Source organism: Lactuca saligna, chromosome 1, assembly GCF_052625555.1.
Source record: "Lactuca saligna cultivar CGN05327 chromosome 1, ASM5262555v1, whole genome shotgun sequence".
Classification (NCBI taxonomy): Eukaryota; Viridiplantae; Streptophyta; class Magnoliopsida; order Asterales; family Asteraceae; genus Lactuca; species Lactuca saligna.
Window position 1 is genome coordinate 18,377,710 of NC_136417.1, and position 11,638 is coordinate 18,389,347.

The window sequence follows — 11,638 nt, forward strand, 5'->3', positions numbered from 1 at the left end:
AGCATGAAATATAATGAAAGTAAATTGAGATAATAAAAGCATTCCAAGATTAGAGTTACAATTAAACTTTATGATCATCAATAATTATGATACAATGATCTTTAAAATAATTAACTATATTGACACGAGATGTTTAACCATTCTAACAAGTATAAGTGTAGTTCATATATTAAAGCTAACATGCAACTCTAAGTTCTAGCGATTCTAATCTAGCTTAACATGCATATCATTATTTATTCTTATAATCAAGAATTATAACTATTCGGGTTTTAAATCTTGAAGAATATTATTAGAAAAATTAACAAAATAACCAATTTCATCAACAATGTAACATGTATTCGAATAAAATATGGAATTGAATACAAGAATTTATACAAACAAACCATTCGAAAAGATCTAACATAACCACTTGATATAAGTACTCGAAACAAAGATCAAAATATAAACCCTGATGTTGGAATTGTTGTGATATACCCGCACATATTCAATAGAAAATGTTAAATTATACTTGCAATAAAAATATATTAATGTTTTTAACTTGAAATAGATGAAATCTCTTGAAAAAACCTCCAAAAATCATCCAAATAGTGAAAAATATGGTCAAAATGACCCAAAAATGTGTTTAAAGTGTTGGTTACAAGTAGTCTTCGCGATGACATGACCATATTATTGGATAGACAAAAACATAAAAGTCTGGAATTTTCCTCAACACAACTGCATGTTCCAAAACTCAATGCGACCGTTTTGTGCTTCTATCTATTGTTTTCTAACTTCGGCCCCCAATATTCAAAATCATGTCCCAAACTTCTTTTATCATCCAATATAACGAGGTATTTGTTTATCCTTGTGAATACAAAAAACAACCAAAAATTCTCCAAAAATAAATTATGTTCAATACACAATACATACATGAAACACATAGAGATGAATACAAAAACATGATAAATGGATAACAATATTCCTAAGAGCAATGAGTGTTACAACTACATATAACACCAAATTAGTGTTACCTTACATTCCACATCATCAATGGTCTCATAACACCAAGTGAGAAAGTGGTTTACATCTTATAACAAAATGTGATATCAACTTTTTTCCATGTCTTTTTTTTCGAGTTTGTTTTGTTTTTTTGTTTTTTTTTTCTACTTTTTCGTTTCTGTTTTGTTAAATTAATAAAAGAAATACATTTTTATAAAATATAATATTTAAAAAACAAAAAATACATAATATTTGAAAACTAAAATTAAGATTACAATTAAAAAAAAAAAGACATAACTTCAAAAGATAACATTTTTTCAAATCCTAATTTAACTCAAATAACATTTAAATTAAAACTAAAACCATAACATTTTACTATTAATCCTAATTAACCCAAATATGTCTTCCTAATTTGTTCATTCATTGCTTGTAGCACTGTTAGATCTTCAGACGCCAAACTCTCCTCACTCGTCCGAAGAATTGACAAATGATGTGTCATTAGTTCTTTCTCTTTTTGCCCATGCTTCTCCCATGTTTGCCTTTCTAGGAACTCCAAATGACAACATTTCAAGTCATTTTTTTTCTTTTATTAATAAATTGTGTTCATCGAATTTCACTCTTATTTCCATCGCCTCTTTTGCTTTCACCTCAATCTCCTTCGCATGCCTTGCAGCGCGCCTCGCTTTGTCGCGTCTGGGCGATCGTTGTGGTCGGGATATCTCATCGATATCATCCAGGATCTCATCGGTGTCAGAGTTTAGGTCGATGTGAGTTTGTGCGTTTGACGCATCGATCGAGCTCGAACTGTGAGACCTTTTGGATTGAACCTCCGACGATGTAGGCGTTTTATTCCACTTTGGATCCACCCTCAACAACTCCCATGATTTCTCATACTCGAAAACATGTCCCATTTCGACCCGATATTATTCTTTTGTAAATTGGAACAAATCGAAGTTGTTGGTTACGCTTTGTTGTTGCGCCTCAAGCCGGTTGTAAATACCGTTGATTTTATTGCACCGTTTAGTTATTTGGCTCCATTTGCTGCTTAACATGTCATTGTTGCGGTACGGTATTTTCTTCAAAATAGCGTGAAATTTGTCGTGCACTGCCCCCCAATAAGCTCCTTTATTCATTCAATTTCCACGGAGTTCGTCTTTTGAAGTAGTACACCATGTCGCCGTCAAAGCATATTCCTCATACGGTGTCCACCAGTGTGAAACGTTTATATTTTCCGTTTCACCCGCTATCGATTTTCCTTTCATTTTCTCTCTCCTACTACCTCCTGCTTCCACTTCAACCGATGGTTGTGTTGTAGGTGGTGGTTGGGTGGTTGTTTGTTGCATCGAAGCAAAAATAGGGAAAATATTTTGTTGTCAATTTAAGTTTTGACCAAATAGATTTTGTTGAAGGTAAGGTGAGTTGAGATATTACAGTGATGGTGAAGTGAGATTGAAAGCAGCGCTTTGGTATGAGATTTGTGGTGATCTTTGAGAGGATAAAATGTTGAAATAATTTTCATAACCCCCGAATTCAAGAGACGGAGTTGTGTTTGGTTGTTTGTTTGGGTTTTGATGATAAAGGAGAAGGGGGGGGGGGGGGGGGGTGTTTGGGTTTTGTTCCATTTTTTTGAATGAGAAGAAAGTATTTATATAGGATATAGTGAGAATGGGAGAAAGGTTAAAAAAGGTTGAAATGTGTATTTATATAGATAAAAGAGTAAGCTTTTTAAAAAAAAAAATTAAGTTTTGACCGTTTGCAACAGTCCATTATACACCAATGTCTAAAATTATCGTGTTTTAATCAATGGTAACGGACACTAGATTTGTCATAGCGAGAAGCAACGAGAAGAGAGTAGTGTTCCCCGTTACAACGCTATTATGGCGTGTCCACATTACTCATAACGAATAATTCCTAACTCATACCGTCTCGTCTAAGAAAAGAGATGGACTCATGGACATATAAACATATATTAACCTTGGTTGGATCATTTTCTTTACGAATTTATAGCTAGATTTATATAATCTATCTATATTTTAAATATGTAATTTATAAATTTTAAAGAGAACGAGTAAATATATTTAAAAATAAATTAAAAAAAAAAAAAAAAAAGGAATATTCCATAGTTACCATCTTGTCCATTGATTACTATGGTTACTAGGATACATCAACATCACCCAGCATGACGTTTATGATGTATGTATGTATATATGTATGTACATGTGATGACATACATGGAAGGCGTACGTCCACGTGCCTTAACACTCGTCGCGTGGGATTCCTGTTCCTCAATCACGTGGCTTTCTTCTGCGTTACTGTTATCCACCTACTTTTGCTTTCTTTCTTTCTTTTTCCTTTACTTACTAATTTATTATTATTTATTATCAATTATTCCCGGGAAATCGCGAAGGGCAAAAATGTAACAACACCTACTAGCAACCCGGGCACCGAAAGCCGTTGAAGGGTAGTTTCGGAATGAGTGTTTCAGAAGCTTATGGCTAGTGTCTAGTCTCTAGTGTAAACACTAAACACACACACACATATTCTCTTTCCCAAACTGCCCTTCTGTTTGTGTGCGTTGGATGATTTGGTCCGTTCTCTGTTTAGAGGTTGCTGAATCACTTTCTGGGCTCCATAAAATTACTTCATTTCTGTGAAGATACAGAGAATTCGTCTTCATTTTCTCTCTCTGTAACTATAACTGTTTCCTGGACCACTTTCTTTCCGACCTTTCACATGATGGAAGCGACCCCGGCGACGACGACGACGGCGGCGGCGGACGATTGTTGTGTGAAGGTAGCGGTACATATACGACCCCTTATCGGAGATGAGAAGCTTCAAGCTTGTAAAGATTGTGTCGCCGTCGTACCCGGAAAACCCCAGGTCGATTATCCTTCATTTAAGCGCAATGTCACTTAATTTTGATGAATTCCTCACTCTGTTGTAATGGATTCTACACTTCTAATTGGGGTTTTTTTATTTATTTATTTAATCGATCCTCGATTTTAGTGTAAACCGTGTTCGAGTTGTGTTACCGGAGATCTGGTAGATCTCAGTATCAGTTCTGATGATCGAGAAATTGATTAGTCTTTGTTTATGTTGCAGGTGCAACTTGGTACACATTCCTTCACTTTCGATCATGTCTATGGAAGCTCTGGTTCCCCATCCTCCGCCATGTTTGAAGACTGTGTTTCTCCTCTTGTTGAGGGTTTGTTTCAAGGATATAATGCTACTGTTCTAGCTTATGGCCAGGTATAAATTTCTCATGATTCAAGTAAACAAAAAATATATCCTATTTGTTTATCATAGTTCTTGACGTGTTCTAATTTCACAGACCGGTTCAGGAAAGACATACACCATGGGAACCGGATTCAAAGATGGTTACCAAGCCGGGCTTATTCCACAAGCCATGACTGCTTTATTCAACAAAATCGAAAGCTTACAGGATCAAACAGAGTTCCAGTTGCATGTTTCCTTCATCGAGGTGTGTTTTCTTCTACCTCTAACTAGAATTGCAAATAGCTTTCTTCCATAAAACCTAACTGAATGATTTTTCTCTGAAGATTCTAAAAGAAGAAGTGCGAGACTTGCTGGATACTAAATCTGAGATATCATCAAACGGGCAGAATGGGAAAGTGAATCTTCCAGGAAAACCACCGATACAAATCCGGGAAACTTCTAATGGTGTCATAACGCTTGCTGGATCTACTGAATGTAGCGTTAAGACATTAAAAGAAATGAGCGATTGCCTTGAACATGGGTCATTGAGCAGAGCAACAGGAAGTACAAATATGAATAATCAATCAAGGTTAATTAATCTTGAATGTATCATAGTATTATATTATATGTCATATAATAAAAATATATCTCTGACATTTTGAACTTTTTATGTAGTCGTTCACATGCAATTTTCACAATCACACTTGAACAAATGAACAAGACAATCTCGAATGATTCAATGTGCGATGAATATTTGTGTGCCAAGTTGCATTTAGTTGATCTTGCTGGTTCAGAAAGGGCTAAAAGAACAGGTTCTGATGGTATGCGGTTCAAAGAAGGTAAGCGATGATATTTATCAAGACAAAAAGACATAAATGCCCTCATCCTCAACCCTACTTGATACCTTAATTTGTTGAACAGGAGTTCATATTAACAAGGGGCTTCTCGCACTTGGAAATGTCATAAGTGCCCTTGGTGATGAGAAAAAACGAAAAGAAGGTGCTCATGTTCCATATAGAGATAGTAAACTTACTCGCCTTTTACAGGTTCAACATTATTACTTAAACTACTTTTTTTATGCAACTTGATTTATTGTTTTTAGTTTAATCTAAATATGTTTTACGAAAATGATAGGACTCACTTGGTGGGAACAGCAGAACTGTTATGATAGGTAACATATATGTATAAACCAAACACTAATTTATAATTTATAATTTTGTTTATTATTTAAGCTGATTTAAAATCTTTTGTACTAAGTAAACATATAATTTTTTACCTAATTTCAGCTTGTGTTAGTCCTGCTGATATAAATGCTGAGGAGACTCTCAACACATTAAAATACGCAAACCGGGCTCGAAATATCCAGAATAAGCCTGTGGTAAGTTTAGGGTTATATGCAAGAAATAGTAACCTACTTTCATTTATTTTCTTATTATAGAAAAAAAATAAAAGTGAGATATTATAATACACAAATTACACAAATAAATAAATACTTTTATAAACACTTTAATAGGTGAATAGGGATCCGGTGTCTAGTGAAATGTTAAAGATGCGCCAACAACTAGAATGTTTGCAAGCAGAACTTTGTGCTCGTGGTGGAGGTTCTAGTGTTGAATTACAGGTATAAATTATAAATTTATAATATGAATATTATATTTATTTTATATAGTAAATCTTTATAGTTTAATTTCGTATAAATTTATTGCGTCACATAAACGTTGTTTAGGTTCTAAGGGAGCGGATTTCTTGGCTTGAAGCTACTAATCAGGATCTGTGTCGCGAACTTCATGAGTATCGCAGCAGAGGCATCGCTATTGATCATCAATCTGTCGCTAAAGTATGTAAACATTTATAACTTTTGTCGCAATTTATAAAATAAAAAAGTAACAAATTATGCGCCAATTTTTTAGGTTGGTGATTCCTTTTCCGTGAAAAATGAAGGGCTTAAAAGGGGTTTGCAAAGTATCGATTCATTAGATTATCAGATGAGTGAAAGTGGTATGTTTTTATTTTTTGTTTTTTTATACGAATGTAGAGTTATTTGTATTTCATATTTTTTTTAATGACAATAAAATTTAGGCGATTCTGGTGTGATAGAGGAAGAAACAGCAAAAGAATTGGAGCATACACTTCTCCAAGACTCCATGGATAAAGAGTTACATGAGTTAAATAAACGATTAGAACAGAAAGAATCAGAAATGAGACTTTTTGAAGGATCTGATACCATGACTCTTAAGCAACATTTTGGAAAGAAATTAATGGAACTTGAGGATGAAAAACGGGCAGTCCAGGTAAAAAAAAATATAGTTTTAAAGTTGGAGTAAATTTTTTTTAAAAAAAAGTTTGATGATTGATGTTCTCTTGTTCATTTTTATAATTGATGCAGATAGAGAGGGATCGATTGCTAACTGAAGTTGAAAACCTTTCTGCTTCTTCAGATGGACAATCACAAAAAATGCAAGATTTGCATTCCCACAAATTGAAGTCTCTTGAATCACAGGTTAATAATCTTGTTATAATTAAAAAAATTTATGCCTATTTGTATTCAAATGTATCAAATCAACAATCTTGATATAATTATAAAAATTTTATGAATCTCAGATTCAGGATCTTAAGAAGAAACAAGAGAACCAAGTTCAGCTTTTGAGGCAAAAACAAAAGAGTGATGAAGCAGCAAAGAGATTACAAGATGAAATACAGTTCATCAAGGCACAAAAGGTGAGAAAAGATCATTATTATTATTATTATATTTCTTTATATAAGTAAATTTTCTGCTAATTTAAATATGGTTATGATAGGTTCAACTACAGCATAAGATAAAACAAGAGGCTGAACAATTCAGACACTGGAAAGCATCTCGTGAAAAAGAACTACTACAGGTATATTCTTATGATAATATATATATATATATATATATATATATATATATATATATATATATATATATATATATATATATATATATGACTTAAATTAGTCTAAATATGGTTGTAAATTATGATTTCTATTTTTTTCCATTTAATTCCAGCTAAAGAAAGAAGGAAGAAGGAACGAGTACGAAAGACACAAACTGCAGGCTCTTAATCAACGTCAAAAGATGGTGAGATTTTTTTTTTAGTATATTTGTTTTTTGTGTTACAATATCTTATTAAATATAATAATTATTCAATTATTTTCACATTTTCTAGGTTCTTCAACGAAAGACAGAAGAAGCTGCAATGGCAACCAAGAGGCTAAAAGAATTGCTAGAAGCCCGCAAGTCTACCCGTGACAATTCATGTATAATTTTTTTTTTCTTTTATTATATTATTAATTTTATTTCTGAATAAAAATCCTGATCATAATGTCATCAATCTCTTTCATATATGCAGTGACTAGCAACGGGAATGGAGCAAATGGACAGGTAAATACCAAGGGGTTATCTTGTAATTTTGATAAATCAAGGGACTTGAGTTGACATTAATAATTATGCTTGGTTTTTAGAATAATGAAAAGGCAATGAAGCGTTGGCTTGATCATGAACTTGAAGTGATGGTGAATGTACATGAAGTTAGGCAAGAATATGAGAAACAAAGCCAAGTGTATGTAAATTGTAAATTGTAAATTTGTTATGTAATTACTATCATTCACAAATATATTTAATTAATTTTTTAATTTTCTTCAGACGGGCTGCACTTGCAGAAGAGCTAGCGGTTCTTAGACAAGTTGATGAATTTGCTTCAAAAGGTGTTAGCCCTCCAAGAGGAAAGAACGGTTTCTCTAGGTAAAATTGTAATTCTTAGTAAATCCAATTCAATCAACCATTTTTTACTAATTTTGGGTTTTTGTGATTTAATTATTTATTAAAGGGCATGTTCTTTGTCACCAAATGCAAGAATTTCAAGAATATCTTCATTGGAAAATATGTTAAGTATTTCATCAAATTCACTCGTGTCCATGGCTTCACAATTATCCGAAGCAGAAGAACGGGAACGCGGTTTTGCTAACCGTGGAAGATGGAACCACCTCCGGTCAATGGCAGACGCAAAGAACTTGCTTCAATATATGTTCAACTCTTCGGTAGATTCAAGGTAAAAAAAATGGATTTTCAAAAATATAATTTTTTCGACTTATTGAATAACATTTTTATTGATATAATGTGTAAAATAGGTGTCAATCATGGGAAAAGGATCTCGAAATAAAGGAAATGGAAGAACAACTAAAAGAGCTCGTGGGGTTACTCCGACAAAGTGAGTTTAGACGAAAGGAAGCCGAGAAGGAGCTCGCTGTCGCAATCGCATTGGCTTCGTCAGCTTCAGTAAGAAAACTGTTATCTGCTATCTGTTTAACCATCAAAGTATTTTCCTATACTGACGACGAAACAGGGAAACTCTCAGTCTCAGAATTCATTGAAACACTTGGCGGATGACATGAGCGGTCCGTTATCTCCGAACTCCATTCCGGCACCTAAACAGTTGAAATACACGGCGGGAATAGCCAACGGTTTAGTGAGGGAATCGGCGGCGTTTCTAGACCAGAAGCGGAAGATGGTGCCGGTGGGGCTGAGGAAGGCAGCAACAGGAGGACATTCTGCGGGGAAACTATGGCGGTGGAAGAGGAGCCACCATCAATGGCTACTTCAATTTAAATGGAAGTGGCAGAAACCATGGCGGCTGTCGGAACTCATAAGGCATAGCGATGAAACGATGATGAGATCAAAGAATCGATCATTGGCACCCGAAGTCATGTATCATAGACACTAAAAAAGGTTCATATTGGTGGTGGTTGGTGTTGTATATTCTTCATTTGGTGTTTAGATCGATGTCTTCCTTCCCTTGGATCAAGAGAAGAACATGTAGATGTGTTTCCTGGTTTCTTTTTTTTTTTTTTTTTTTTTGTTAGTTGTATTCATAATTCGCTTGTAGTGAAACCCACGTGTTGTAGATGTCATCCTTATTGATAACAAAAAAATACAAACATGTAATTCTTGTCAAGAGTGTTTTCAATATTATCTTCCGTTTAAGCTCTTGAATACAATGAAAGAAATCATCTTGTACATGCATATTTTGTTCAAATACAACACATTTAACTTAGAGTTTAAAGACATACGTATTGCAAGCATACTTAGCAATAGGTTGCTGATGGAATCCACTGCCCTCACTGTTTTATAAGGATTTATGTTTGGTTCGTAGAATATTTTGAAACGATTTTATCAAAGGATCCATAACACGAAAAAATTGAAAATTGGAAGAATTTATATTTCTATTTTATAGGTTTATGCTCATTGTACATATACGCAAATTCATTTCATTCCACTCTCCCTCGGGAATGATGAAATCCATCAAACACAACATTTGAAGGATTACGACAGAGAACTACATTTTTTCCATTTAAACAACCAAACAAACTATGGAATGGAAACTCTGATTCCAATTCCATCGGATTCTACCGGAATCCACAGACCAATCATGCCCTTATGCCTTCCAGCTCAAAGTTTCATCAACAATCAGCTGATCTTTTCATGAAAGTTGTATAAACCGATTTATGTTGGTTTATTATTTGCATATATGCAAATTCAATTCGCTTTAAGAGATGTTCTATTACACCTAAAACCATTACATGTCAATATCATGAAAAAACCATGAAACTGGATCTCACCATTTACACACGGCCACACCAGAATGCGTAGTGTTCATCCCTGCGATCATTGCTAACAAGGCCACCACATTGTACACACACAAAGCTACTACCATCAGAGAATGCATCCACCATGATCTGTTTTCTCCCAGTCTCTGTCAGTATAGAAGTGCCGCCAGCATCTGGTTCAATAGATGGGTGGTTGGTGGTGGTGGTGGTGGTGGTTGTGGGGATTGCAGGTAAAGCTTCTTCAATTGCACATTCAGCAAACAACGAAGCTAGCTCATCAGCAGCCCTTTCATTTACTCTGTTTCTGTAGAGTTCATTAGCTCGATTTAGGGTTTGAACAGCAGCTGCTTCTCCTCCTTTGGCTCTCATCGCAGTCAACACCTGTAAAATTACAAATATCAGTTGATGCCGTATCATTATCAAACAACTCTGAAGGCAAATCATGTAATGACTTTAAGATGAACACAAGAAAATCAAAGCGATTAGAACCAAATACAAGGAACCGATCGCGGAGGAAAAAGAAAAGTTTGATTCAATAGCATCGAAGCAAGTTCAAGTGCTTTGCTTCCTCTATTCTATAGAAAACCTAGATTTTGAATTTGAAGTTTGATCGCCGTTTTGCGATAAACAAAACAAATGCATTGATATTGAATTTTTAATAAGTAATACAAATTGGATCATGTAGGTTGAGGTTTAGCAACGGAATCATTACGAAATTTCTTTCCGATCACATCAACAAGTCAAAATGTAGGTCTGTTCATAACAGCTGGCTTTCGAATCAGATAAAAAGGGAAATGAAGCAACAATAAATTATAAGAAAGAAGTGAAGTGGTGATAGTGTAAGAATTACCGCTTGAAGAGCTTGAGAAGGCTTGCCCTGATCAATGAGTTGGCGAGCTACTGTGAGTAATCCTCTCGCAATTTCAATTTGCTGGGAGACGGAGGAAAGTTCGGCGGTTCCCGGAGGAACTGGTGACGAAGATGTCACCGGAGCATCGGAATCCATCATATCGACGTCCTTAGCATCCATGGCATTATCTCCAACTTCGTTTCAGTATCAAATGATTCTCAAGTGTGTTATGTGGCTAGGTTTTGTTTTTGGGTTCTTGTGCATATGTTCTTTGCCTGATACCTTTGAATTCTATATATATTTTCAATAACGCCCCCTTTAAAACAGCCTATCTTTGTTTTTTCTTTTTTCCCTTTTCCAAAAATACCCTATATGCTTCGACTATCGTCCTCTTATTTAATCATATAGTTTTTTTTGTTGTAGTTCTTGCTTTAACTTTAATTTCATTTTTTTGTTGAGTAAATTACACGAATGATCTCCTATGGTTTGGGGTAATTTGTGCGTGGTTTCTAACTTATTTTTTAATTCGAAATGTTTCTATTTTTTGTTTTTGTTACGCACTCGATCCTTATTGTTTGTTTTTGTTACATGTTTGATCCATCTCTTACCTAAAACGATTATTATTTAACAAGGGAAAAATGGTGATATAAGTAAGTTAAGGTAAGAAGGATGAGGTTGGGGTGTGTTTATTTAAATAAATTAAAAAAACAATTGCAAAATAGTCTTTTTATGTATGATAGGGACCAAACGTGTAACAAAAACAAGTACTATGAACCTTCCGAATTAAAAAAAATAATAATAAGTTAGTGATCAAATGCGCAAATTATCATAAACCATAGGACCATTCGTGTAATTTACTCTTTTTCTGTTGATACAATGAGAAGAAATCATTGTATCACAAATTGTTGCAGGTTTTTTAGGAAAACATATCCATACTTAGATCTTAGTGTTTTTTTGTTTTAATTGCTT

General features: G+C 34.3%; 2 protein-coding genes across 4 annotated transcripts; one reads left to right on the forward strand and one right to left on the reverse strand.

The window, feature by feature from the left end:
• The first annotated feature begins 3,490 nt into the window (after window positions 1-3,490).
• Window positions 3,491-9,167, forward strand: LOC145025715 (kinesin-like protein KIN-4A). Of its 3 annotated transcripts, none has more exons than XM_078976798.1 (23): window positions 3,491-3,858; window positions 4,081-4,227; window positions 4,310-4,459; window positions 4,539-4,783; window positions 4,870-5,033; window positions 5,116-5,240; window positions 5,329-5,365; window positions 5,481-5,572; window positions 5,708-5,815; window positions 5,921-6,031; window positions 6,105-6,192; window positions 6,292-6,485; window positions 6,581-6,694; window positions 6,796-6,912; window positions 6,993-7,073; window positions 7,223-7,294; window positions 7,383-7,473; window positions 7,566-7,597; window positions 7,678-7,775; window positions 7,859-7,957; window positions 8,043-8,264; window positions 8,344-8,491; window positions 8,559-9,167. In XM_078976798.1, exons 1-23 carry the CDS (start codon window positions 3,712-3,714, stop codon window positions 8,934-8,936), a joined length of 3,060 nt encoding a protein of 1,019 aa, XP_078832924.1. In that variant the 5' UTR covers window positions 3,491-3,711; the 3' UTR covers window positions 8,937-9,167. The 3 variants fall into 3 exon arrangements, with proteins under 3 accessions (XP_078832924.1, XP_078832922.1, XP_078832923.1); XM_078976796.1 differs by having other exon boundaries at window positions 3,493-3,858; window positions 6,274-6,485; XM_078976797.1 differs by having other exon boundaries at window positions 3,493-3,858; window positions 6,274-6,485; window positions 8,571-9,167.
• Window positions 9,168-9,410: 243 nt separating this feature from the next.
• LOC145025751 (uncharacterized) lies at window positions 9,411-10,966 on the reverse strand. The gene is made up of 2 exons (XM_078976799.1): window positions 10,670-10,966; window positions 9,411-10,200 (listed from the first exon to the last, which is right to left on the reverse strand). The coding sequence occupies exons 1-2, from the start codon at window positions 10,847-10,849 to the stop codon at window positions 9,835-9,837; spliced, it is 546 nt and encodes a 181-aa protein (XP_078832925.1). The 5' UTR covers window positions 10,850-10,966; the 3' UTR covers window positions 9,411-9,834.
• Window positions 10,967-11,638: the final 672 nt, after the last annotated feature.